Genomic DNA, 27,800 nt, shown 5'->3' with positions numbered 1-27,800 from the left:
TGCAAATAGTATATCACTATACTCCCTGATGTTGAAATTGGCGTTTGGCACTGCCAATGGCAAACTTTATTTAAAAGGTCAGCCATAGAGTCCTTCCTAGGTGACCTAAGACAAGGCATCCCACTCATAACCGCAACATAGGGGCAGCATTCAGGTGGCAGGTTTAGGCATGGTAGATTGTTGACCCTCGGAGCTGCCTCCCCCACATCCCCTTGGTTAAACTGGTCCGCTTGGACAATGGGTGCAATGTCTGGGACTATAATTGGGTTAATAGGCCCAGCTGCCTCAGTTTGGTGACTATTAGAAACTCCTACTGGAGCCGTGGTAACTGTCTAAGCCAACTGGGTCATAGTGACGTGGGGGAGGTGTTGACCTTGGTTACAGGGCTAGCCATAGCAAGAACAGATAATTCCAGTCTATGAAGTCTCTCTATTAAGGGAGCCACACAGTCGACCACAGTTTCAAATTTGACCAATATAGAGTCCCAGTCCAGCCAGTTCATTTCCTGGGTGGCTAGGGAGTGCCTTTTGATCACAGTTCTATCCGGGTAATCACGATTCACAGGGTGTTTTGGTTGGTGCTTCCTCTTGGTTGCAGGAGCATAATCGCTGCAGTTTAGGGGGTCCTGGGCTAAGAACCCTAAGGAAGGTTCTATAGAGTCAGATGCCAGACTTAAGGGGATAGCCAAGTCAATAGAATCATTAGGAACCACTGGAGCCTGTATATTCTGCAAATCTTGCCCAGTGGATGTGGGCAAACTATGACTGATGCCTTCTTCTCCAACATCCTAGGATAGATGCTGTTCTGCAAGGTCAATTTCCTTGGCTATCACCCCCATTGCCTGGGTCAGAAAAGAGTTGAGGGTGGATCCTTGAGAGGGCTTGGAGGGAATTTCCCTATTTTCCTGCAAGGGCAGTTTACGTTTCCCCATAATGCCCTCAACCAAGTAGAAAATTAACCTAAGGAGCATAAGAGGGGACACTCGCCCCAGAAAATCCAAAATGATGTCAATAAAAGAGGGGTGGCCCAGTCTCCTCCAGGCGATGACGGGCGAAGGTGGGCCCGGTCTTCGCCCAGGCGCATCCCGTGCAATGGGAATGTGAAAGTCACTATATGCGCCTCCAGGCACGGACACAGCATTGGCGCCCCCTCCTGCCGGTGATAATGCTGGGGGTTGTAGTGCATCCCCTCGGTCTCCAATTCAGCGTTCTGCACAGCGGGAACACGAAAGTCAATATATGCACCTCCAGGCGTGGATGCGGCTTTGGTGGCCCCTCCTGCCACAGATAATGCTGGGGGTTGTGGTGCGGCCCCCCAATCCCTAATTCAGCATTCCTTTATCATGAACCACCAGTTATTGAAATCTCTGTTAATATGGTGATTTCTAAAATGACTTGCGCAAATTGTGAAGTGTATGTGATCATGTACAGTATTTCGAACCACTGACTTAAATTTGTGAACTTTCTAAGGTGTGATTAGCCTATGTTTACAAACTGTTGTTAGGGTTCACAAACCCTCTTTGGTTTTCAAATGGCCTTCTTGTGGAATTTGTGGGCTTTTTCCACTCATTTGAGCTTGTTCCGTAAGCAGCTTATTCCTGCAGTTTTTGGTGTACTTTGTTTCTGAACCACCTATCCTGTGTCACATACCGATTAATGACAGAGGGAAAGGAAAATGTCATTGTCCAATTAGACAAGGTTTGGTTCGTTGTGAGTTTGTGAACTGCATGTCCTGTCAGTCAATCGATTAAAAAATCTTCTTCAAATCATGTAAACTGGTTCACAACCTTCAAGAGACAGCTATGCAAAAGATTAATCCTTTCAAGTGTGGATTTTGGATTATAGTTCATTTATTTAATGACAAATAGCTGAAGCATTTACACCAAGTCACATGACCACCAATCCGCATATTGACACAAACGCTGCCCTCATGCAAAATTAGCAGTAACTATGGCCATTACTTATTGCCGTAGCAGGAAGCAAGAATTACCACAAAGGATTTGTTATGCACAACTCAAAAAATATTTAATGTATTTAATAACTCTCGAACCTCACCAATTTGGAATGAACAATCAAATCTGAGCAGATGGTAAAAAATAATCAAACTGTCAAACATTAACAAAAACAGCATTTTCGTTGGACTCACGGTCACCTCTATAACTATGGTGGAGCTATTGAAACAAGATTTCAAACAAAAAATATATATATTTTGTTTTGTCAACGAAAAACCACTAATGCAAGGGCATCATTGAGAAATAGGTCCTTCCACCTTATTTTTTTTAGTTATTTGTTTTTTCATCAGTGTCTTGAGCTTTTATTTTTTATTTTAATTTGCTCATGCTTTTGTCTAAAATGTCCCCCATCGAAAGATTTTATTAACTATTGTAGAACAATAGGGAGGCATTGTGCACTCTAATTGTCCCTTTGCCTTTCTGTGACCACAAGGGCAATTTCAAAAATTTTAATTGAACCATGTGGATTTCATTGTGTGAAAATGAGCCTCCTTTCTCTTAGAACATCCTCTGCTTCAGATAATGTTGAAGGGTTACCTAAGTTGGCTGCTGGAGGCCAACCTTTGGCCGCAACCTTATTTTCAAACCAGCTTCACCACCAAGAACCTTGTAGACAGCACCATTAACACCTAACAACTACTTGCCACTAAGAGACTATTTTATCTTGAAAAGACATTTGATGGCGAAGGCAAGTACCAGTGATTTCTTCTCCTGCATTAGTTCCCATGAAATTCCTTGATATTTGAGGGTCCAGACACAATAGGTATCTGCCTGGGACTCTAAACAATATAACTCTGTTATTTTTGCCTGTATTGAAAAGAAACAACACTCTTACCATTTCCCTTTTGCTACTAAAGTAGCAAATGGACTGGCTGTTTACTTTTCAGTGGTCCTAGATTACACTTCTGCTTATGATTCTGTTAGACTCGTTGTCTTCCCCTAGTTAAACAACAGCTCAATCTATCCTGGCTTTTGATTACATTTCATTTAATGAAATCACATGGGAAATGACAACGATGCTTAATATCAGATCTTCTAATAATGTCCAGACACCCACCATGTTTGAGACCCTGGAGCTTACCTCTGCTCCTGAAGTAAAATGCCATTACTGCTGTGATTTCTAGAAGCAGTGATTCAAGAGTTCATGATCACGACCTGCTAAAGATCTTGTCAACAGTGAAAAAAGATGAAGTACGAGGATTCTCTTAAATAAGCATTTTTCTTCATGGACCATCCAACTGTGGACTCAGTAGAAACATCCACTGCTAAAAAATGAGTGTGTTATGCTTCCAGATTGTTGTCTCGTCTCACTGGACACTCAAGAACGATAGTAAGAAAATGAATCTCACAGACAAGAAAGTCTGCTCTACTAGTGATTTATCCGTACATATGCAATTTAGATCCATTCCTAAGGTGGTATGGCAGGTCCCAAAAGTGCAAGTTTGGGAACCTAATCCAGCATCTGCCCAAGAATAAGAGACAGGCATATCTGATCTTGGTAACAGGGGGTTAGGTTGTTTCCAGCCACAGTGATAGGACTTCATCATACATGGCTGGACAGACATGGTGAATGGTGTTACCTTAAGGACGTTTCTGACTTTTCACTCTCGGGAAACACTTAGGCACACTTTTCCCAATATCGAAGTCAATAGATTTAAGGAGGAATCTGACATTACATTGTTAGGAGGCATGACTTTACCACTTATTGCACTGGAGCATAATACTCCACACCATCTTGCTCCAAGTTAATTTCAGAGAAAGAAAGGCTGGCAGTCTTCACAGTTGGAGCTGCTTAGTGTGAGGGTTTGCACATTTGGCTCTGCTTAGTGCGAGTCTTTGTACGTGTGAATAACGTACTAAAAGACAGCGTCCTAATGGCAAATTACATTTCCCACTCTTGAACTTTGCAGATGACGGTGCCCATCCTAGATCATTGGGTATAACGTCCACCGTGTTTCACGGTGTCCACACTAGGGAATAATGCTTCAGTGTTCCTGCAGCCAATACCTCCATCTTGAATGCAGAATTTCATAGTGACAAACTACAGTTGCTTCGTAGAGGGTTTATTGGAAGATAAGTTGTTAATACAGAGAAATATTCTGAAAATCTAGTTGTTTTGAGGTACAAACTGTGAACTCCTTTGGGCATTTGACGTTAAGCATTACTGCAGATTTTTTTTTAGAAGTTGTTGCTTTTAAACCGGGATTTGATCCTGTAGAGAAACAAGAAGCATTCTCAGGTCAAGATGATTGTTTTATATGATACGTATATATGAGTAAGGTAGGGTACAAGAGTTCTTAGCAACTGATATAAGAACTACTGACAGTAGGAAGCGCAGAACATTAATATTTGTTAATTACTTTTACAGTGGCAAAGTAAAACGTCATCAATAGAGCACATAGTTATGCAGTTTGAGGTAGTTATCTTACCAATAATAGAGAAGTGTTGATGAAAGTTTGTAAATGTACTCATCTCTTGTTATGCTTCAGTTTCAGAAATAGCAAGCATCATACGAGAACACAAAGAGTTGTTTTCATAGACCTACATTTAAAGGTTTGTCATTTTCACTGCTAAATATAGATACAGGAATTTGTTGGCAGATTACTAAGATATCTCCCATGCATTTAGAGATCCACTTTGACCTGCAGTTATTAGTGCCCATTATAGTGATGAGTCAGAGTGGTGGTATCCGGTGCCTCGGTTTTCTCTTTTTTCACATTCCCCATTTCCTGTTTATACTACAGGCCCTCAGATAGAACGGGCAGCAGACCCTTTCCATCTGTGCCCCCAAGATATGTACCAACATCTCTGTATCAATACAGACCCCCCCGACAATGCTCCAAATCATGAAAGAGTTGAAGACACACCTCTTAAAAGAATACTACAGCAAAATGCAATAACAATCCAATACACCACTACCTTACCCATCCCTCATATGCTGTATGATTTCCTTTAACCCCAGTACAGCACTCTGCTATATTTCCAGCTAGGTTTGCGCTTCAAAAAATAACACATAAGTAGATAAATAGCCTCATTGTATATGGTTATTGGGAAACATGGTAAGAGACTGAAAGTGCATTGTTCCCTTCGGATTCTTAGTAATAAGGTTGGTGCACTTTGACAATGACCTTATCTGTTGGCTTAGCAAGGACACAGCCAAGTTCTAAATGCATGTTTCGTCTTTGGCATTCATTTTGCTTTTGATAATGAGTGTTTTGAATCCTGTGGGAGCCCTGCTTTTGCCAGGCTCCTGATTTGGGGGAAGATTTTCAGCCTAATTTTTCTTTCCAGAACCAACGTGTACCACAGGTTGTCAGACTTCGCCTTCAACCTAGTTTTCTCAGAAAAACATAGAGAGGGAAAGCTCCAGCTCAGCATCCCAAACTCCAATTAGAGATGTCTTACTTTTCAGTACTGTGTGGTAAGAAGAATATTCAAGATCTACTAGTTTAGGGGGAAGTTGCCATAAACACATGGGCTCTCAGTGTCATACAAATCATATACATGACACAGTGTAAAGTCATTCCACTTGAAGAGCATACATTACATCAGCCACATCTACTTTAATGTAAGACTCTAGCACACACCTACTACATCAGCTGGGTCTTTCTATGAATTAAGAAAAGTCACCTCTGATACCTTCAAAGAGATTTTGTTCCTGAGTTTGTTTTCAGGAAACTGATCAAATCCCTTTCCTAAGGGGAGCCCCTTTTTCTACATGCATCGTTTTTGGGCAATTAGAACATGGTGGTCGATGCTGGGAACAATTCTTTAATCCACCATGCTGGGCTGAACATGAGGGTTCTGCATGTATGCCTTCTAATTGGGGGATTTGGAAGAATATTTCTAAATCATCTAGAGATGCCAGAACTTCTTGAACTGGTGGCATATCTTGGATGGGATGCATATTTTAAAGTAAGACTCAGAAGCGATTCTCACCACTGATACATTCTTTCAGGGCTGGGGAGTCCATATGTGGAAAACTGTGATACCAGGGGATACATTGATGGAAGTTAAAGCACTCATGTTTGCTCTAAAAAGCCTTCATACCTTTCATTCTACAACACATCAGTGATGTATTACATCAGGAAGCAGGGATGACCAAGGTAGTGTTGTCTCCTGAGTGAGTCCAAGAGATACTGGGTTGTGAAGTAATGATTGTCTATGACTGTAACACATGTCACGGGGAAAAAAACACCATTATGGGCACTCTGTGTATTATGCTCTGGGAAGAGCAGAAGAGATTTCTGAACTCACAAAGTATCATCCGTTTTCGAGAAAAAAAGTTGAATGTTCTGTATTTCTTAACAGATGGTATAAAGACAAATCTTGGGTTGCTGGGTAACAAGGATCTTCTTTGCAGGCTGCATGTCAAGATATTATTGCACATCCTGAATGTTGATTTTGACGGCCTCATACCCAAAATAATTCTGTATGAAGATCCACACATTCCTCCAGACTACATGTAGGCAGATCTAGGATGAATACAGAAAGAAATGATCCACTCTAATGTCATGATGCTGACAGTCTGCCATTTCAGATAAAAAAATGTAAAATGTGGTCTTCAGTGTTTTCTTTGTGAGTTAATGTATTTGTCATTCATGCTTATCAAAATAACTCTTCCAGGATCTCTTTCTTCACAACACTCTTTGTCAAGGGCTTCCAAAATTTCTCCTCTCCTTTGGAAACCACTTCGTACATGGTAGCGTAATGTGGTTCTCAGCGAACAAGTCTTCATTGCAAACACATGCATCAGTCGGACATTTAGGGCCTGATTTAGATTTCGGCGGACGGGTTACTCCGTCACAACAGTGACGGATATCCCGTCCACCAAAATATAAATCCCATTATTTCATGTGGGATTTATATTTTTACAGACCAGATATCCATCACCGTTGTGACAGAGTAACCTGTCTACCAAAATTTATATGAGGTCCTAAGTACATACTATGCAAGTTTGTATTTATGATAGTCAATCCTTCAATTAGGAGGATTAGCAAAACACAGACTTTATATTAATTAGCCTTGCAGGATTTTTCATTCCTGTCAGGCTTGTCCTTCTTTTCTTGATAAAATCATTTCTTGTTCTTTTCTAAACCAGATAACGTGGTTGCATTTTTTCTGCTAACAGTTATGATTGATGACCCCAGGAAAATGAATCTTACCTGCATTTGTAGCTCCAGGTAAAAAATGTAACAATATGTGGCTAGATGACATCTACAATCTACTTTACATGTTTAATAATAATCTCACATTACCAAAGATCTGACAGTGTAGGCAACCATTTTGCTGTATTTGACGGTGAATGTGTCTTTTCTGCTTTGTAGCCCTGTCAAACTCACTGTTTGATGCTCAGTTCTGTATCCTGCACCTTTCAGTATTGCTTTGTACAACCACATGTCTTATTTTATGCTATTCTCTTTCTTGTATACAACATAGCCAGTCAATAATGGCTTCCCTTGTTTTTATTCTAGCTCCTAAAAGCCGTCTGCAGAACCGCCTCCTTTTCCACCTGGCACACAAGGTACGCAAACCTCTGTTCACTAGTCCTGCTCCTACCTTTATTTTGGTTTCAGTTGACTTGTCTCTCCTTGTTAAAATCTATGTCAGTTGCCATCTTCCTTACATTTCAATCCACAAGCCCATCAGTTAGACCTGGCACCATTGGTGTGGTTTCCCCAGACTTTTTGCCTCCTGATCTCATGTTTTCTGACTTAATTTTTTGTGTCTTTAGGATTCTGAGCACTTTAAAACTCCTAACCCGTGACTGCACTATATATGCCCAGTGCCTGTAAATTAAATGCTACTAGTGGGCCCCCGGCACTGATTGTGCCACCTAATGCAGTACTCCTTTTATACATGCCTCAGGCCCGCCACTGCAGAGCCTGTGTGTGCAGTTTTAAACTGCCTTTTTGACCTGGCAAATGCCCCACTTACCAAGCATAAACCTTCCTTTTTATTACATGTAAGTCACCCCTAAGGTAGGCCCTGGTTAGCCACATGGGCAGTGTTCAGTGTATTTAAAAAGTTGTACATGTAACATGTCCTGATGGTGAAAAACTACTAAATTTGTTTTTCACTACTGCAAGGGCTATCTCTCCCATAGGTTAACATTGGGGCTACCTTAAAGCAGCCTTTAAGTGTAACTTCCAATTGGGAAAAGATAGAAATTTGGAGTTTGGTGTCTCTGGACTCACAATTCAAAATCCAGCTTCACCATAAGATGTGATTTTAAATTGCAAGTCTGAAAATGCCACTTTTAGAAAGTTGGCATTTTCTTACTTTAACCATTCTGTGACCCTTTATTTCTCTGAATACATTTCTATGGGTGGGTGACAGCTGGGCTTTGTGCATTCCCTGTAGACACTCACACATGAAGGAAGCTGGGGTGTGACATTTGCATCCTGATGGCCCATCACCAGGTTGATGGGCCGCCCTGGGCTAGATGGGAGGGAGGAGCTCACACTTACACCTGAATAGGGCTATGCCTGTTCGCACACAAACAGCTGCATAAGCCCCTGTAGATTTTCTGGAGCCAGGTAAGGAAAGACAGGAAACTTCTGCACTTCAAAGGCCTCTCTTTGAAGCCTTCCCCACTTCAAAGGCTCAACTGGGTATAAATACCGGATCCAAACCCCACTAAATCAGTACACTTATGGAGTTGAGGATATTCTACCAGGAAGGACTGCTGTGCTGCCAGTAGGGACTGCCACTCTGCTCAACTGCTTTGCTCAACTGACTGCAAAGCTCAGTGACGAGGACGCATCTACCTGATTGCATGGATCGGAACCAGCACATCAGGACTTCGATGCTGACACTTGCTCCATCCAAGATACTTTTCAGAGGGCCCTGCGTGGGTCCTGTAGTAGGCCTGCCCTCTATCGAGGTCAACCTGAACTTTAGATTTCACCCAGTCCACCGCAACCTCAATTAACCTTCTAGCGCTATTGACTTTAAAGCACTACATTGCAGTTTATTATTTAAAAATTAATCTCTTGAGTCCTACTTATTGGACTTTTGATCTTGTATTACTCAGATAAATATTCTCTATTTTTCTAAACTGGCTTGGAGTCTTTTTTTAGGTGTTTTCACTGTGGTACTGTAATTTAAGTGTTGCCCAAATACTTTGCACAGTGCCTCTTAAGTTAGGTCTGACTGCTCTGTGCCATGCCACTAGAAGGTGAGCACAGGTTCATTTAGGTTGTGTATCTGACTGACCCTGTCTGGGATTGTGGTCCCTACTTTGACAGGGTGCATACTGATACCCAGTTTCTAGCATTGGTGATCAGCAGTGAGGATGGGACTTGTGCTTGTGCAGTACTTCACAGTAATTTGGTGTAAACTACCAGCTACATCTAGATCAATTTGAACCAATTGTTTGTGATCACCATCGGCAATTCTGCTGCTCTATCTCAACGGCATTTTTAATTTTTCAGTTATCCCTGATTAGCATTTTTCTTTTTTATAAATCATGCCTCTGATTGGAGGGCCCAATACTGCACCCGCAAAACTGGAGTTTGAGTTGGCCAAGCTGGAGAAGTATACAGTAACCCAGCTTGAGTATTTTTATAAGGCTTATGGGGTTTCTACCAAAGGCTTCACCAAGAAGGTGGAGCTGCAAAATGTGCTGAGGGTCTGGATAGAAGCTAGGGATACAGCATATGAGACCTGTGAAGAGGATGATGTGGAAATTGAGGGAGATTAGGAGCTACACCAGGATTCATTGGAGAATCTGGGACTGCCTGGAAACTAGGAGGATGATACATTGCAAGTAGCAATGATTCCTTCCAGGCCAGGGAGCATTCATCAAAACGCCTGTCCCCAGAGGAGCTGAAGGACAGGAGGGAGGAGAGGAAATGGACGTTGGAGCTGGCTAAGCTCAAATTGGAGAAAGAGGTGGAGGCAAAAAGATTGGCCACGGAAGAGAAAAAAATAGAGAGCTGAACATCAGAGCCAGGAGGGCAGGGTCCAACCAAGATGGTGGCAACAAATCTTCTGTGCCCTCTGACAGGAGGCTCCACATACCGAAGGGCTTGGTGTCTGACTTTGTGGTGGGAAACAACATAGACAGATGTTTTGAGGTCTATGAGATTGCTTCACAGATGCACAGGGTCCCTGAGGAGGATTGGGGAGCTAGTCCGTGGAGGCACATTCCAAGTGAGGGATGGACACACTATTGGCCGTAGGAGGTGGGATACAGAATGACGTATCCCCCTATGAAGAAGGCCGTAATCAGGAAGTTTGGCCTGACCCCAGAGAAATACAGATAAAAGTTCAGGAACAGTCAGAAACTAACCCAACAGACCTGGGTGGATTGTGTGGAGTCCTTTTGCAAGGCACTGGATAGTTGGATGAAGCACAGTGAGGTAAAAGATTACCAGAGGCTCTACAATTTGTTTGCAATAGAGCACCTGCTCAGTCTTTGTTTTATAGATCTGCGCTGTTAGAAATTGGGTCGCTAGTTGGCAGAAGTATTCACCCTGTCCAAGGAGGGACCACAATCCTAGTCAGGGTAAGTCACAACACAATCTAAATTATCCTGTGCTCGCCCTCTGGTAGCTTGGCACAGAGCAGGCAGGCTTAACTTAGAAGGCAATGTGTAAAGTATTTGTGCAATAACTCATGCAGTAACACAGTGAAAACACCACAAACGTATTCCACACCAGTTTAGGAACATAGATATATCAGAATAAAATAACACCAAAATAACAAGAATTCAATATGCACAAGTCAAGATATCACTTTTTAGAAGTTTAGGTAAGGCTTAATCCATAGGAATCAATAGATGTATCTTTTTAGCACAAAGTACCTGGGATGCGTCAAAAATAACAATGGGGGCCGCAGAGGAGGTGATGCATTGGAAAGTAAAGTGAAGCATCCTTTTTTTTTTTCGGCGCGGCAGAGGCGATGCGTCGATCCTTTCGCCGCAGGAAAGGTGATATGATGATTTTCAGGTGGGCAGCCTTGGCTTCTTATTACGATGCAGAGACATTTTGACACCGAAGGGCAATGCGTGGAAAATCAGAAACGTGCAGGGTGTATGAAACAGGCGCTGCATCGATCTGGTAGGTGATGCAGCAGTTTTTCAGCCGCAAGACAGGCACTGTTGAATTTTGCATACAATGCATAGATTTTCTGACGCTGTGGATTTTCTCTCTCTGGTGAAGTTTTTGATGACGTTGAGACTTGTTAACAAGTCCAAGCCCTTGGAGATCACTTGTGAGGGAAGGCAGTGTCCCTCTAGCAGAGTCATGGAGCACCAGGCAGCCGGGCAACAAGCAGGAGAGCTGTCCTTCCAGAAAAGAAGTCCAGATTAATCCTTTGGGCAGCATGGCAGTCTTTCTGCTGCAGTCCAGTTGTAGGTCCAGAAGTGTTGATTTTAGGGGATCACAGACCCAGTATATATACCCAAATGTGCCTTTGAAGCAGAGGAGACTTCCAAGAGTGGTTTTGAGGTACACCAGTTTCCCTTTCAACCCAGTCATGTCTGCCAGGAGATCTATGGGGGGCTATCAGTTCTTTGTGTGAGGTCAGGCCACTAACCTGTGAGGTTAAGTGAGAGCCCCTCCACCGTTCCTGCCCATGAAGAACCATCAGTATGCAGATGCAGCTGAGTGTCCTGTGATTATAGCTGCGTGGGTGGAATGCACAAGGGGAGCTGTCAACCAGAACAGGCCAGATGTAGATTGGAGACAGGTTGTAAGGCACAGAGATCAGTAAGTGCAGAGAAATGCCTACTTTCTAAAAGTGGCATTTCTAAAATAGCAATGGTAAATTCAACTTCACCAGTAAGCAGGATTTCTCACTACCATTCCAATCATACCAAACATGACAATGCCACTCCTTTCAGATCAGAAATGACCACTTAAAAGTATATAAGGGAATTTGCAATGCTCACATATAAGAGGGGCAGGCTTCACAATAGTGAAAAACGACTTTGGGTGTTTTTCACTACCAGAAGTACATGTCCTGCCTTTTACTTACATAGCACCCTGCCCTATGGGCTACCTAGGGCCACCTTAGGAGTGACTTATATGTAATAACAAGGAGGATTAAGGCTTGGCAAGTAGTTTTAAATGCCAAGTCGAAGTGGCAGTGAAACTGCACTCACAGGGCTTGCAATGGCAGGCCTGAGACATGGCTAAGGGGCTACTTATGTGGGTGGCACAATCAGTGCTGCAGGCCCACTAGTAGCATTTAATTTACAGGCACGGGGCACATATAGTGCACTTTACTAGGGACTTGTAGGTAAATTAAGTATGCCAATTAGATATTAGCCAATGTTACCATGTTTTAGGGAGAGAGCACATGCCCTTGAGCACTGGTTAGCAGTGGTAAAGTGCCCAGAGTCATAAAGCCAACAAAAAAAGGAGGAGGAAGGCAAAAAGTTTGAGGTGACCCTTCAGAGATGGCCATTTTTCATCATGCGCTTAAATATTGTTAACAGTAAGCTCACTAACCCCAGAGAGCTTGCTAAGGAGATGGACCACAAGGTCAGCACCAGGGTCCACAAGAAGGTGTCTGGCGGTTGGGGTTGTCACCACTAGGGTGGACAGGATCCTCACCAGAAAAAGAGGTGGGGGTCAAAAAGAGTAGGCTTTTTCTAAAGGGCCCCAAACTATTTCTGTGGCCCAGGGTTTCCTTCCACCTATTGAGAAGAAGAACGAAAAGTGGCTCCCTGACAGTAAGTCTGCAGAGGAGGCTCCTGTAAAGTGCTAGGAGTGTCACTAAGAAGGACACTACAAGAGAGATTCATCATGGAGTTTCACTGTGTGTTTGGAAGTTGATGTATTGCCATAGAGTGGCTTATCATGGCTATTATGGGTCGAAATTATTTGAATTGGAGTTAATATATGTCAGTTAAATGGACAGCACAATCGATTATAGGTGGTTGGATATGTGCAGGCGGTACATTGGGAGACTTCAACCTTTTACGCAAATATAAAATATTAATGCCCTGAGGAAGTTCACAGGTGGTGAACGAAATGCGTTTTTTGTTGTATTGAGGAAAATTAAGATTTTGTTGGAACAGCATACTTGGATGACTACTTCCTATATGAATTTTGTTGGTGCCCTTCCAATTGTAATTAACTACAAGGGAGATGCCAAGTGTCCCAAGCAGGCACAGCCTCCACTGGTGGGCAGTCACTTGGGTTGGCTAATGTAGCGCTTGGGGAGGAGGTTACCCCAGATAGCTTTGGGGAGAGTGTAGAGGTTACCCCAGTGTCCCTGGATGACAGAGAGATGATGCAGAAAACCCACACATCTGACCATAGTAGGAAGTACAGTAAGTGGGTCACCATCAGTGACCAGAGGGTGTAGGCTCTGAGAGACACAGGAGTCAGCACGACCTCTGTCAGGTGTCATCTGTTGTCTTCAGAGCAGGTAGTCCCTAATGTGTTCCACCAAGTTATTGCTGCTGACAACCGTGAGAGCCACTACCCAGTTGCTCTGGTTCCTTTTGAATGGGGTGGGCCGGATCTCAGGTCTGCTTAAGATACAGGGAGTGCAGAATTATTAGGCAAGTTGTATTTTTGAGGATTAATTTTATTATTGAACAACAACCATGTTCTCAATGAACCCAAAAAACTCATTAATATCAAAGCTGAATATTTTTGGAAGTAGTTTTTAGTTTGTTTTTAGTTTTAGCTATGTTAGGGGGATATCTGTGTGTGCAGGTGACTATTACTGTGCATAATTATTAGGCAACTTAACAAAAAACAAATATATACCCATTTCAATTATTTATTATTACCAGTGAAACCAATATAACATCTCAACATTCACAAATATACATTTCTGACATTCAAAAACAAAACAAAAACAAATCAGTGACCAATATAGCCACCTTTCTTTGCAAGGACACTCAAAAGCCTGCCATCCATGGATTCTGTCAGTGTTTTGATCTGTTCACCATCAACATTGCGTGCAGCAGCAACCACAGCCTCCCAGACACTGTTCAGAGAGGTGTACTGTTTTCCCTCCTTGTAAATCTCACATTTGATGATGGACCACAGGTTCTCAATGGGGTTCAGATCAGGTGAACAAGGAGGCCATGTCATTAGATTTCCTTCTTTTATACCCTTTCTTGCCAGCCACGCTGTGGAGTACTTGGACGCGTGTGATGGAGCATTGCCCTGCATGAAAATCATGTTTTTCTTGAAGGATGCAGACTTCTTCCTGTACCACTGCTTGAAGAAGGTGTCTTCCAGGAACTGGCAGTAGGACTGGGAGTTGAGCTTGACTCCATCCTCAACCCGAAAAGGCCCCACAAGCTCATCTTTGATGATACCAGCCCAAACCAGTACTCCACCTCCACCTTGCTGGTGTCTGAGTCGGACTGGAGCTCTCTGCCCTTTACCAATCCAGCCACGGGCCCATCCATCTGGCCCATCAAGACTCACTCTCATTTCATCAGTCCATAAAACCTTAGAAAAATCAGTCTTGAGATATTTCTTGGCCCAGTCTTGACGTTTCAGCTTGTGTGTCTTGTTCAGTGGTGGTCGTCTTTCAGCCTTTCTTACCTTGGCCATGTCTCTGAGTATTGCACACCTTGTGCTTTTGGGCACTCCAGTGATGTTGCAGCTCTGAAATATGGCCAAACTGGTGGCAAGTGGCATCGTGGCAGCTGCACGCTTGACTTTTCTCAGTTCATGGGCAGTTATTTTGCGCCTTGGTTTTTCCACACGCTTCTTGCGACCCTGTTGACTATTTTGAATGAAACGCTTGATTGTTCGATGATCACGCTTCAGAAGCTTTGCAATTTTAAGAGTGCTGCATCCCTCTGCAAGATATCTCACTATTTTTGACTTTTCTGAGCCTGTCAAGTCCTTCTTTTGACCCATTTTGCCAAAGGAAAGGAAGTTGCCTAATAATTATGCACACCTGATATAGGGTGTTGATGTCATTAGACCACACCCCTTCTCATTACAGAGATGCACATCACCTAATATGCTTAATTGGTAGTAGGCTTTCGAGCCTATACAGCTTGGAGTAAGACAACATGCATAAAGAGGATGATGTGGTCAAAATACTCATTTGCCTAATAATTCTGCACTCCCTGTAGTTGTGAGTCCATCCATGCCTGTGGATTATCTGCTGGGCAATGACCTGGAGCATACCATCTGGAAGGAGGTGAAGTTCAGGTCACCCTTGGGAATATTGGGGTTGCCTGAGTGGGTGTGCCTGGCCACAAAGTCCATGGCAGCTTGAAATTGAGTGGGTGTGCCTGGCCACACAGTCCATGGCAGCTTGAAATGGTAATCAGAAGGATCTGGAGCCTGGAAAAATGGTACGGTCCTGCCAAGAAGAGGAAGGGCAAGGGGTGCGGGAAACCTGCTCCTGAGATTCCCACTGTCCGTGAGGAGGCTGAACCTGAGGCAGAGGACCCGATATCTACTGGGGAGGAAGTAGCTGAACTGGGGAACCTGTCTGAGCTGTCCAGCTGGAAGCAGGAAGGAGGTCCTACGAGGGGGAGTTCTGCAGGGTGCTGGAGTGCCCTACTCTTGAGGGTCTTCGGCAGCAGGCTGAGGCCCAGGCAGCTGGTGATGCCTCTGGCAAGTACCTGATTTACTACGAGAATGATCTCCTGTATAGCGAGCCTAAGGCTCCTGAACCTGGTGCAACACATGTTAGTAGTCCCTCAGTGCTACAGGGCCTTCCTACTGGGTCTGGCTCATGATGTGCCACTGGCAGGTCATTTGGGGCAAGACAAGACCTTTGACAGGCTTGCCACCCACTTTTATTGGCCTCAAATGAGAAAGGCCCCAGCTGCATACTGTAGTTCATGGTCTACCTGCTGGATGAGTGGCAAGTTGGGGGGGAGGGCAAGGCCCTCCTGCAAACTTTCCCCATCGTTACCGTCCCTTTTGAGCGGGTTGGCATTGACATTGTGTGGCCTCAGGATCCCAAGACAGCCATGAGCAACGGATTTGTTATATTCTTGGTGGAGCATGCAACCTGGTATCCAGATGCTATCCCTCTCAGGACAGTGACTACACTCGCTGTGGCCAGGGCACTGATGGGAATCCTTACCTGTGTAGGTTTCTCCAAGGAGGTAGTATATGATAGGGGTGCCACCTTCATGTCTAACTAGATGAAGGTCATTTGGAAGGAGTGTGGGGTAACATACAAGTTCTCCACTCCTTACTACCTCTAAACCAATGGTTTGGTTGAGAGATTCAACCAAACCCTTAAAGGCATGTTTATGGCTCTACCCGAACCCATGAGGTGTTTAGTGGGTCGTCCTTGTGCGATGCCTGTTGTTTGCCTACAGGGAGGTACCACAGAAAGGGTTTGGCTTCAGCCCCTTTGAACTTCCGGATGGGCACCGTGTGAGAGGGCCTCTCAGCTTGGTAAAGGATGGTTGGGAGCAAGCTCCAGGGAGAGCCCCCCAGGATGTTGTCAGCTACATGATGGCCCTTTGCAACCAGACAGCACGCTTCAGGAAGCTCGCCCAAGAGTCGACGCTGGAGGACTCTCCTTCTCACACTGCTATTTTTATTGATTCTTGGCCTGCGACTTGGATGGGACTATGCCCCCCAGCTTCCCTTGGGGCCAGAACACGCTCTTAAGTGCTAGAGCACTCCTGCTGTGCAGGACACAAGGCTGCAGGACTCTCCTGCCTGCTCTGATGTTTTTTTGATTCTTGGACCGCGGCTGGGTTGGGACTACGTCCCTGAACTCCCCTTGGGGTCAGAGCTCACTTTTAAGACGCCAGAGGACTCCCCTGCCCGCACTGCTGTTTTTAGCACTGGAGCACTGCCACTGCATGGGGCAAAGACCAGGCCAAGAGCAGGCCCGTCTGCGCCTGTCAGAGCCAGGAAGAGGCTGGGCCACACCCTTGGTTCCCTACCTTGACTCTGTGAGTAAATTACACTCCGCTGTTTCAAAATGGGGAAAAGAAAAGCTTGTATCTGGAAAAACTGCTCCAACCATGTGCCCAAAATAACCCCATCTATCACTAACTATCTCTTCTCTGTGATGGGCATAATCACCACTGAGATTGACTTGTTAGAGGAACGCATAGACCTAGTCCAGTGGCAGTCCCTAGCGTACCATCGTTGTGTTCAGCGCGGAGGGCTGGGAGAAATCAACACAGGAGGATACTTCTTTATTTGGGAATGGAGACACTGTTGCTGATGCGAAGAATCCTTGTGATACTTTTAATCTCTGTGTTAGTGCTGATCTCCAAATGGAAGCTATTGAATCATTTGCTTTACCTAATATTCCCCCTCCCTCTAAAATGAAGAGAAAAGACACACAGGCCAAGGCAGCTAAAAGCATGGGAGATTCAACATCAGTGGTTGCCTCCTCTTACAGTATATGGCTGGAGGACTTCATCTGCTTCATCTGTGACCGTAACAGAGGGGGCCAGTATACAAGCACCATTAGTATCCCTGGGTCTGTTACTGTGTTGTTCCCACTTTGTAACGTATGCACAAGTTTTTTAATAATTTGGACATTAGACTGCAGAAATTCTGTGAAGAGATAAAGAGTCACCTGGATAATATCGAAGCTAAACTTAACTCCGAAGGTGTAGCTGTGCAGGCGGGCCAGATAAATGGTCCCTCATTATCATTAACAAATGGTACATTCAACAGAGCATACAACCGAAGCATTAAAACCCAGGCTAGGCCTAACTTGCTAGTGGAGAGTGGCAAGCAGCAGTAACCCACCTTAAACGTTAAAAGTAATCGCTGCACTGACGCAGTGTGCATGGAGGGTTCATCTTCTCATACTCCTGATACCCATTTGCATTTACCCTCTGAATGTTTCCCTTAGGTCATGGTTTTGAGGAATGTACCGACTCTGGCCAATGGGAAGCACAAAGAGGTACCAGATTTGAAAGCTAAAGTGGTTCACTGGCTCATGAGAAATTCAGGGTGGAGGGATGATTTGCATAACGAGATCCTTCTAGTCAGAAGAATCAAGCACGTGTGGCATTTCGTGTGTAACCAAATGATGCGCTGCATAGTGGTTAACTTTAGGAGACCTAGGTTGGTGGCATGTCTCCTAAATCCCCTAAAACATATGTGTGCTACTGTAAAGGGTGCTACGGCCCTACCCTCGGGATTCTTCTACAAAGGCGAGTTTGTGCAGCCATGGCCATTAAGCCCCTGAGGGAAGGGGGTCAGGTCTGTTTATGAACGCCTAACATTTACTACAACACCCAATCGTTTTGAGGCCTTAAACTCCATTGAGGATCTAGACTGACTGAACTTCAAAAGGAGGCACACTGGAGAATATAATGGGGGAACTCAAATACAAGACAATGCGGCTCTGTTAAATGTGCCTGACAGACAAGAGGCATTACTAAGCACGCAGATGTTGATTTAAATCCTCCCCAAAGCACAAGCTCACTTAAGGATGGTGTTCTTGTGATCCTTTCCTGGAATATTGCAGGTTTGCGCACCAAGCTTGATAACGCAGATTGGTTGAACTGAATGGGAAAATATGACCTAATATTATCTAGAAGAAACATGGCTGGTGTCCTCTTTCAGTTTGGATGGCTTTCGCACTTATTGTAGCCCTACCGTCCCTTTGTCAGCTGGACGGGCAACAGACGGCTTGGTGGTGTTGGTATCACTTAATTTATTCTGCCTGAAGGTTGAACAATTATACACCAATAGGTGGTTTCAAATTGTCCTCCTATCCAGTGTGTGGAGTAAGAATGTGTTGCGAATTAACTACTGTTATAACATATTCAATCAAAAACAGACTGAGGTGGGTAGTGAATTAGATATAAGTTTTAGCTAGGGTTATTTAAAATGTATATGGTCAATGTGATTTTTTTGGGGAAGTTATGGGAAGTGATTTTAATAACAAACTTTTCGAATTCGCCAAAACCTCAGTGTGTGGTTTAATTAACATGAAAGATGATCCTATTACCCTTTTCAGACATACCCATAACGGGCAAATTCTTAAAAGGATTCCTCTCGAACATCACCTGTTGTTTACATTGGACTCCTTAAACACCAGCCCACTGTTCCGACCTTCTATGGGAATGGTAATTGTAGAACCATTGACTACATTCTAGTTACTAGTGATTTTTGCAATTGTGTAAGTGACCACAGTCTAATATCCTTAGCACTAAAACTGGATATAATGAAGGCTCATTCCCAGGAGCTTGGGGAATCACTTTACTCTGCCAATTCAGGTGTAAGGTTAAAATTGGAAAAGATAAATCCTGAGCTTTTGTTACAGGTACTATTTCTGAGTGTGGAGGCATCTGTTTCTACTTGTTTATCTATTGATAAAGGTCTGTCCTTGATTATAAATTAGTTTTATTTCCCTGTGTCAGAAGGTGTCTAATTCCCTGCTTGTTAAGAAAAGTAAGAATGACCCCCAAACCGGGTGACTGGTTTAACAGCACATGCACAATTGCCAATCAGAATCTCAAAAATGCACTAAGGATGCGTCTGAGAGACAAGGGCATGATTAAACTTGTGAGAAAAATTTAGGAGGAAGCCCTTACCTATAGGAAGATTGAATTTCAAAAACTAGATTGGGATGAGTTAGAAGCAGCAGTAAAGGTAAATGATCAATCCTTTTTTCCTGAATCAAAATCCCCTAAAATAGAATATCTAGTCCCAGCTGAATCCCGGGTTCTAATTTATACAAAACTCGTTGATCAAGCAAATGATCTAGCATCTGTCCTAGAAGAGGGCCAGGATTCCAACAGTGAGGTAGTGCTATTATAGGTTTAACACCTCTCCCTCCTCCCCCCATTGACTTAAAGGAGGTCATTCTAGCTATTAGAAATAGTCTGGCACGTAAAGCCCCAAGCATTTATGGAGTCCTATGGACTTGTTTGAAGCAAACATAGATTTTTGGGCCCCTCCTTTTACCAACGTCTTTTGTGTCGTTGTCACTGGCTACATAACTGCTTTCTTCTAGGAGGGAGGTATCGTGCCTATTTTTAAAAAAAGGAAATAGGACTGATCCAAGCTGCTATAGACCTATCTCCTTGTTTGACTCAACCTTCAAAGTACGAGGATGAGTCTTTCTCTCACGTTTAGAGGCCTTGGCCAAATCTAACAACATTTTGTCACTGGTTCTATTTAACATCTGACCTGGCCTAAGGACGATGCCTCAACCTATCACTTATAGTGGGGAAATATATCAAAGCAAGGGAAGATGCTCTACATTTGAACTTTATGGACCTCTACTGTGCTTTTGACAATGTCAGCCACTCCAAATTATTGGCCACACTGCACTCTATGGGGGTGGAACTGGCATTAGTGGTTATCCTTAAGAGGATGCATACAAACACTACAATAAAAGTCCGTATGGACAAAATGGGAATGTACACCTTCAATAAATTCCAAATGAGAGGTACGGCAAGGCTGCAACCTGGCCCCAATTCTCTTCCTCCTCTATATACATGGCCTGGAGCAACATCTAATTAAACAGGGGAAGGATATATCTCAAATGAGCTCCTGCCCAGTTCCTTCTGTATGCAGATGTAGTCCTTCTGGCTCAAACAACAAATAGCCTCCAATCACTCCTGGAGTCTTTCATCTAATTTATGTTGGAACTATATTTAAGGGCCAATTTTTGGCAGAGGGGTTACTCTGTCACAAATGTGACGATATCCTGTCCAACGTATCACAAGTTCCATAAACTATAATTGAATTGTAATATGGCGGACAGCATATCCCTCAATAGGGCTTTGCCTGTCCTTACTTAAAGAGCTTCATAACCCCCTGTAGAGTGTCTGGAGCCAGGGAAGAAAGGGCACGGACCTTGTGCACTTCAAAGGCCTCTCTTTGAAGTCTCCCCCACTTCAAAGGGTCAACTGGGTATAAATACTGGACCCCAAGCCCCACCAAATCAGTATGCTTCTGGATTTGAGGGCATTCTGCCAGGAAGAAGGACTGCTGTGCTGTCAGGAGGGACTGCCACTCTGCTCATCTTCATTGCTTTGTTGACCTGCTGGCTCTTGACTGGGAGTGAGAAGGACTGTTTCTGAGGTAAGTAAAAAACTTACAGGTTTAGTCTCCGGGGCATAGGTAGCCCACTGTTTAGTGTTCAAGATAACCCCAATGTTAGAAATGGGGTCTTTGGCTGGCAGTCAGGTTACCCCCTGTCCAAGCAAGGACACTCACTCTAGTCAGGGTAAAGGAGATTCACCCTCAGCTAACCTCCGCTCACCCCCTTGGTAGCTTGGCACGCGCAGGCAGGCTTAACTTCAGAGTAGAGGTGTAAAGTATTTGTACCAACACACAGTAACTTAGTGGAAACACTACAAAATGACACAACACAGGTTTAGAAAAATAGGAAATACTTATCTAAACAAAACAAGACCAAAATGACAAAATCCAACATACATAAGTCAAGTTATTAATTTTAAAAGCAAAAGAGTCTTAAATCCTTATGTAAACAGTAAAAACACTGTTAGAGTTGAAAAGTACCTGGGTAGCGTCAAAATAACACGCATGGGTGAGTGTGCGTCAAAACACGTTAGCGATGTGTCGATTTCTCACCCACAAGCAAGACCGTGATTCATTTCTCCTTCTCCAGTTGGTTCAGCGTATGTTGTTTTTCTTCTCCGCACAAGAACGATGCATCGATCCGGGCAAGCGCACTGGTCGGGGCAGGCATTGTGTTGTTTTTCCGCACCCAGCAAGGTTTGCGTTCAAAATCCTGCCGCATGGTATCAGCAAAACCGCGCTGTTTGGGTTGCAATGTTACCAGCCTCCGTTAGCGGTGTTGCGCGTTGTTTCTCCAGCCGCCTACATTGATCTTCCAGCCGCACTGCAGGCGGAGCGCCAATTTCAGCTGCGAGGCTGGTGGCGTGTTGTTTCTTCAGCCACGTCTCGGAGGTTGCATCGGAAATTTCCCCGCATGGTGGTCAGTGCGTGGAATTTCAATCTTGGTCTGCCTGCTTCACCTGTCAAGGCCCCAGGAACTGGATAGGGCACCACTTAGCAGGGCAGGAGTCTCAGCAGAGAGTCCAGGTGCTGCCAGGAGAAGTATTTGATGGCCCTGAGACTTCAACAACAGGAGGCAAGCTCAGGACAAGCCCTTGGAGATTTCTTCACAAGCAGGAATGCACAACAAAGTCCAAGTTTTGTCCCCTTACACCAGGCAGAAGCAGCAACTGCGGGATAGCTCCACAAAGCACAGTCACAGGCAGGGCAGCACTTCTCCTCAGCTCTTCTCCAGGCAGAGGTTCCTCTTGATGTCCAGAAGTGATCTGAAGTCTGTGGTTTTGGGTGCTCTTCTTATACCCATTTTGGCATTCGAAGTAGGCTTACTTCAAAGGAAAGTCTCTCTTGTTTGTGAAATTCTGCCTTGCCCAGGCCAGGCCCCAGACACACACCAGGAGGTTGGAGACTGCATTGTGTGAGGGCAGGCACAGCCCTTTCAGGTGTGAGTGACCACTCCTTCCCTCCCTCCTAGCACAGATGGCTCATCAGGCTATGCAGGCTACACCCCAGCTCCCTTTGTGTCACTGTCTAGAAAGAGGTGCAAACAGCCCAACTGTCAAACTGACCCAGATAGAGAATCCACAAACAGGCAGTCACAGAATGGTTTAAGCAAGAAAATGCTCACTTTCTAAAAGTGGCATTTTCAAACACACAGTCTCAAAATCAACTTTACTAAAAGATGTATTTTTAAATTGTGAGCTCAGAGACCCCAAACTCCACATGTCTATCCGTTCCCAAAGGGAATCTACGCCTTAATCATATTTGAAGGCAGCCCCTGTGTTAACCTATGAGATGGATAGGTCTTGCAACACTGAAAACCGAATTTGGCAGTATTTCACTGTTAAGACATATAAAACACATTAGTATATGTCCTACCTTAAACATACACTGCACCCTGCCAATGGGGCTAACTAGGGCCTACCTCAAGGGTGTCTTACATGTAAGAAAAGGGAAGGTTTAGGCCTGGCAAGTGGGTACACTCGCCAAGTCGAATTGGCAGTTTAAAACTGCACACACACTGCAGGGGCAGGTCTGAGCCATGTTTACAGGGCTACTAATGTGGGTGGCACAATCAGTGCTGCAGGCCCAATAGTAGCATTTGATTTAAAAGCCCTGGGCACCTCTAGTGCACCGTATTAGGTACTTACCAGTAAATCATATATGCAAGTCATGGAAATCCAATTACATACACATCTTATATAGGAGAACTTGCACTTTAGCACTGGATAGCAGTGGTTAAGTGCCCAGAGTAACAAAAACAGCAAAATCAGAGTCCAGCACACATCAACAACCTGGGAAACAGGGGCAAAAAGTTAGGGAGACCACGCCAAGGATGCCAAGTCTAACACCCAAGCATCCAGCACCAGCAACACAGGGCCGGTTAGGTGCAGAGGTCAAACAGGAGCCCAAATAACTTGGGCCCCTATGGAGACAGGGGGTACTCCGGTTCCGGGCTACTTGCAGGTAAGTACCCGCGTAGTCGGAGGGCAGACCATAGGGTTTAGAGGAGCACAGGAGGGGCCCCAAGTAGGTACCAATCCCACACCCTCAGCGGCACAGTGGCGGCCGGGTGGAGAGTGCAAACAGGGAGTCAGGTTTCCAATGAAACCCTATGGTGGGACCCCAGGGGTCACTTACGTGCTTCAGGCAAGGCACAGGGGGACTTCTTGGACAAGCCACCGACTGGATAAGGAAGAGGGCCGCCTGCAGGTCGTAGCTGCACCGGTGGTCGATTTCTCTCGAGTCTGGGGGCTGCAGGTGCAGTGCTTCTCCAGGCGTCAGATATCTTCGTCCTAGGCAGTCTTGGTCAGGGGGGTCCTCTGGATTTCCCCTGCAGGCATCGTCATGGAGGGATGGAGAGGTCAGCCCAGGGTGGACGCACGGTCGGAATCGCCTGGGGATCCTTTCTGGCTAGTTGGCCCACCTGGACATTGGCCGTGGGCGTCGGGTGCAGAGTGGTTTAGGACTCACGATTCTGGAGTGAGGTGGGAGTCCTTTAGAAGCAGTTTCTTCATCCTTCTTGTTGTACAGGTCCACTGTCCAGGGAGTTTCTTGGTCTGCTGTGATGCAGGCAGTCCAGTGGAGGCTTTTCAGGGGTCGCTGGACCTGCAGAACACATTGCTCTTCTTTTGCAGCTTTTTGAAGCAGGAGACCGGCCGGTAGGGCTGGGGCCGAGTCAGTCATTGTCTCCTTCTCTTCTCTGCGAGGTTTTCAGCTCAGCAGCCTTTCTTCTTTCAGGAATCTGGTGAACTGGGTTCAGGGAGGCACTTAAATTCTAAATTTTGGGGCGTGTTAGGGTCAGGGGGCAATAGCCAATGGCTACTGTCCCTGAGGGTGGCTACACCCTCCTTGTGCACACTCTCTTTGGGGAGGGGGCACATTCCTATCCCATTTTGGTCCCTGTCCTCCAAACCAAGATGGAGGATTCTGCAGGAAGGGGGTGTAGGAAAGTACCATCTTGCCTGACATGTTACCCCCATTTTTACATGTATGTCAGTTTGTTTTTGCCTGTCTCATTGGGATCCTGCTAGCCAGGACCCCAGTGCTCATAGTTTGTGGCCTGAATGTGTGTCCCTGTGTAGTGACTAACTGTGTCACTGAGGCTCTGCTAATCAGAACCTCAGTGTTTATGCTCTCTCTGCTTTTTAAAATTGTCACTGCAGCTAGTGACTAATTTTACCAATTTTCATTGACACACTGGAATATCCTTATAATTCCCTAGTATATGGTACCTAGGTACCCAGGGTATTGGGGTTCCAGGAGATCCCTATGGGAGGCAACATTTATTTTGCCACCCATAGGGAGCTCAGACAATTCTTACACAGGACTGCCACTGCAGCCTGAGTGAAATAACGTCCACATTATTTCACAGCCATTTTACACTGCACTTAAGTAACTCATAAGTGACCTACATGTCTAACCCTCACTTAGTGAAGGTTAGGTGCAAAGTTACTAAGTGTGAGGGCACCCTGGCACTAGCCAAGGTGTCCCCACATAGTTCAGGGCAATTTCCCCAGACTTTGTGAGTGTGGGGACACCATTACACGCATGCACTACATATAGGTCAATACCTATATGTAGCTTCACAATGGTAACTCCGAATATGGCCATGTAACATGTCTAAAATCATGGAATTGTCCCCCATGCCAAATCTAGTATTGGGGTGCCAATCCCATGCATCCCCCGGGCTCCAGCATGGACCCCGGGTACTGCCAAACTAGCGCTCTGGGGTTTTCTCTGCAGCTACCGCTGCTGCCAACCGGCAGACAGGCTTCTGCCCTCTTCTGTGGGCTTTTCCTCAGATCAGATAACGAATGCAAGAGCTCACCAGAGTTCCTCTGCATCTTCCTCTTCGACTTCTTCCAAGGATCGACCGCTGACTGCTCCAGGATGCCTGCAAAACTGCAACAAAGTAGCAAGAAGACTACCAGCGACATTGTTGCGCCTAATCCTGATGGCTTTCTCGACTGTTTCCTGGTGGTGCATGCTCTGGGGGTTGTCTGCCCTCACCCTGCACTGGAAGCCAAGAAGAAATCTCCTGTGGGTCGACGGAATCTTCCCCCTGCCAACGCAGGCACCAAACTTCAGCTTCACCGGTCCTCTGGGCCCCCTCTCATCGTGACGAGCGTGGTCCCTGGAACACAGGTGGTGGATCCAAGTGACCCCGAGAGTCCAGTGGTCCATCTGTCCAAATTTGGCGGAGGTAAGTCCTTGCCCCTCCTCTCCAGACAGTAATCCTGTGTACTGCAGCTGCTAGGGCTTCTGTGCACTTTTGCAAGGAATCCTTTGTGCACAGCACAGCCCAGCCCAGGTCCCCAGCACTCCATCCTGCATTGCTCAACTCGCTGAGTTGACCATCGGCTTCGTGGGACCCTCCTTTGTGGTGTTGAGACGACCGCCGTGCTCAGTTTTCTTGAACCCATGTTCAAGTACTTCTGCAGGCGCTGCCTTCTTCTGCGTGGGCTCTCTGTGTTGCTGAGGGTCCCCTCTGTCTCCTCATCCAAGGGACGACCTCCTGGTCCTTCCTGGGCTCAGGCAGTATCCATTTTCTTTAACTGTGACCTTTGCAGCCAGCAAGGCTTGTTTGCGGTCTTTCTCCAAAGAAACAACTGCATTCTCCAGCACGCCGTGGGACATCTTCTGTGCAAAGGAGAAGTTCCTGGCATCTTCCTTTGTTGCAGAATCTTCAGCTTCTTCCATCCGGAGGCAGCTATTTTGCCCCTTCATCCGGGGTTTAGTGGGCTCCTGTCCCCCCTGGACACTTTCGCGAGTCTTGGACTTGGTCCCCTTCCTTTACAGGTCCTCAGGTCCAGGAAGCCATCTTCAGTGCTTTGCAGTCTGTTGTGGTCTTTGCAGAGTCTCCTATCACGACTTTAGTGTGTTTCTGGGGAAGTAGTATAACGTTACTCCTACTTTTCAGGGTCTTGGGGTGGGGTATCTTGGATACCCTTAGTGTTTTCTTACACTCCCGATGACCCTCTACACACTGCACTAGGCCAGGGGTCCCTAAGTGATTTGCATTCCACTTTCTTAGTAAATGGTTTGTGTTGCCCCTAGGACTATTGCATCCTATTGTATTCTACAGAGTTTGCACTACTTTTCTAACTGTTTACTTACCTGATTTTGGTTTGTGTGTATATTTGGTGTATTTTACTTACCTCCTAAGGGAGTATATCCTCTGAGATATTTTTGGCACATTGTCACTAAAATAAAGTACCTTTATTTTTAGTAACTCTCAGTATTGTGATTCCTATGATATAGTGCTATATGATATAAGTGGTATAGTAGGAGCTTTGCATGTCTCCTACTTCAGCCTAAGCTGCTCTGCTATAGCTACCTCTGTCAGCCTAAGCTGCTAGAACACTACTAATCTACTAATAAGCGATAACTGGACCTGGCACAAGGTGTAAGTACCATCAGGTACCCACTAAAAGCTAGGCCAGCCTCCTACAGGGGTCACCTCAGCTCTGGACACCTTAGGGGTGGTCCTGGCTGAGGTGGTCACTCCTCCCTGTTTTCCCTATTTTACAGCGGGACTTGCTGTCAAAAGTGGGGCTGTGTCCGGAGTGCCGTGGGAGCACTGTAATCTGAGGCTTGAGCCTTTGAGGCTCACCGCCAGGTGTTACAGTTCCTGCAGGAGGAGGTGTGAAGCACCTCCACCCAGGACAGGCTTTGTTTCTGACCACAGAGTGCACAAAGGCACTCACCCCATGTGGTCAGAAACTCGTCTGAATGTGGCAGGCTGGCACAGACCGGTCGGTCTTACACTAGCAGTAGGGCTAACATACAGTGGGCATCTCTAAGATGTCCTCTGTGTGCATTATCTGGCATCAGTGTGGGTTTATTGTGCTGAGAAGTTTGATACCAAACTTCCCAGTATTCAGTGAAGCCATTATGTTGCTGTGGAGTTCGTAATGACAAACTCCCAGACCATATACTTAATATGGCTACACTGCACTTATAATGTCTAAGAATGGATTTAGACTCTGTAGGGGCATATTGCTCATGCAGCTATGCCCTCAGCTGTGTTATAGTGCACCCTGGCTTAGGGCTGTAAGGCCTGTTTGATGGGTGACTTACCTATGCCACAGATAGTGGTTTGTGGGCATGGCACTGTGAGAGGAGTGCCATGTCGATTTAGCCTTTTTCTCCCCACCAGCACACATAAGCTGCAAGGTAGTGTGCATGTGCTGAGTGAGGGGTCCCCAGGGTGGCATAATACATGCTGCAGCCCTTGGTACCAGGGGTTTACAAGGGATTTAACTGTGTGCCAGTGCTGTGCTAATTGTGGGAACAAAGGTACAGTTTTAGGGAAAGAACTGTGGTGCAGAGGCCTGGTTAGCAGGGTCCCTGCA

The 27,800-nt window shown here is 45.3% G+C and overlaps 1 protein-coding gene across 2 annotated transcripts in view; it reads left to right on the top strand.

The window, feature by feature from the left end:
• IFT56 (intraflagellar transport 56) overlaps positions 1-27,800 on the top strand; it is a 674,300-nt gene that overhangs the window by 109,821 nt on the left and 536,679 nt on the right. For both annotated transcript variants that reach the window (XM_069231232.1, XM_069231233.1), the window contains exon 5: positions 7,486-7,535. In XM_069231232.1, coding sequence (XP_069087333.1) covers positions 7,486-7,535 — 50 coding nt within the window. The remainder of the gene's footprint in view (positions 1-7,485; positions 7,536-27,800) is intronic.

Source organism: Pleurodeles waltl, chromosome 4_2 (genome assembly GCF_031143425.1).
Source record: "Pleurodeles waltl isolate 20211129_DDA chromosome 4_2, aPleWal1.hap1.20221129, whole genome shotgun sequence".
Lineage (NCBI taxonomy): Eukaryota > Metazoa > Chordata > Amphibia > Caudata > Salamandridae > Pleurodeles > Pleurodeles waltl.
This window is presented reverse-complemented; position numbering and strand designations above follow the sequence as displayed.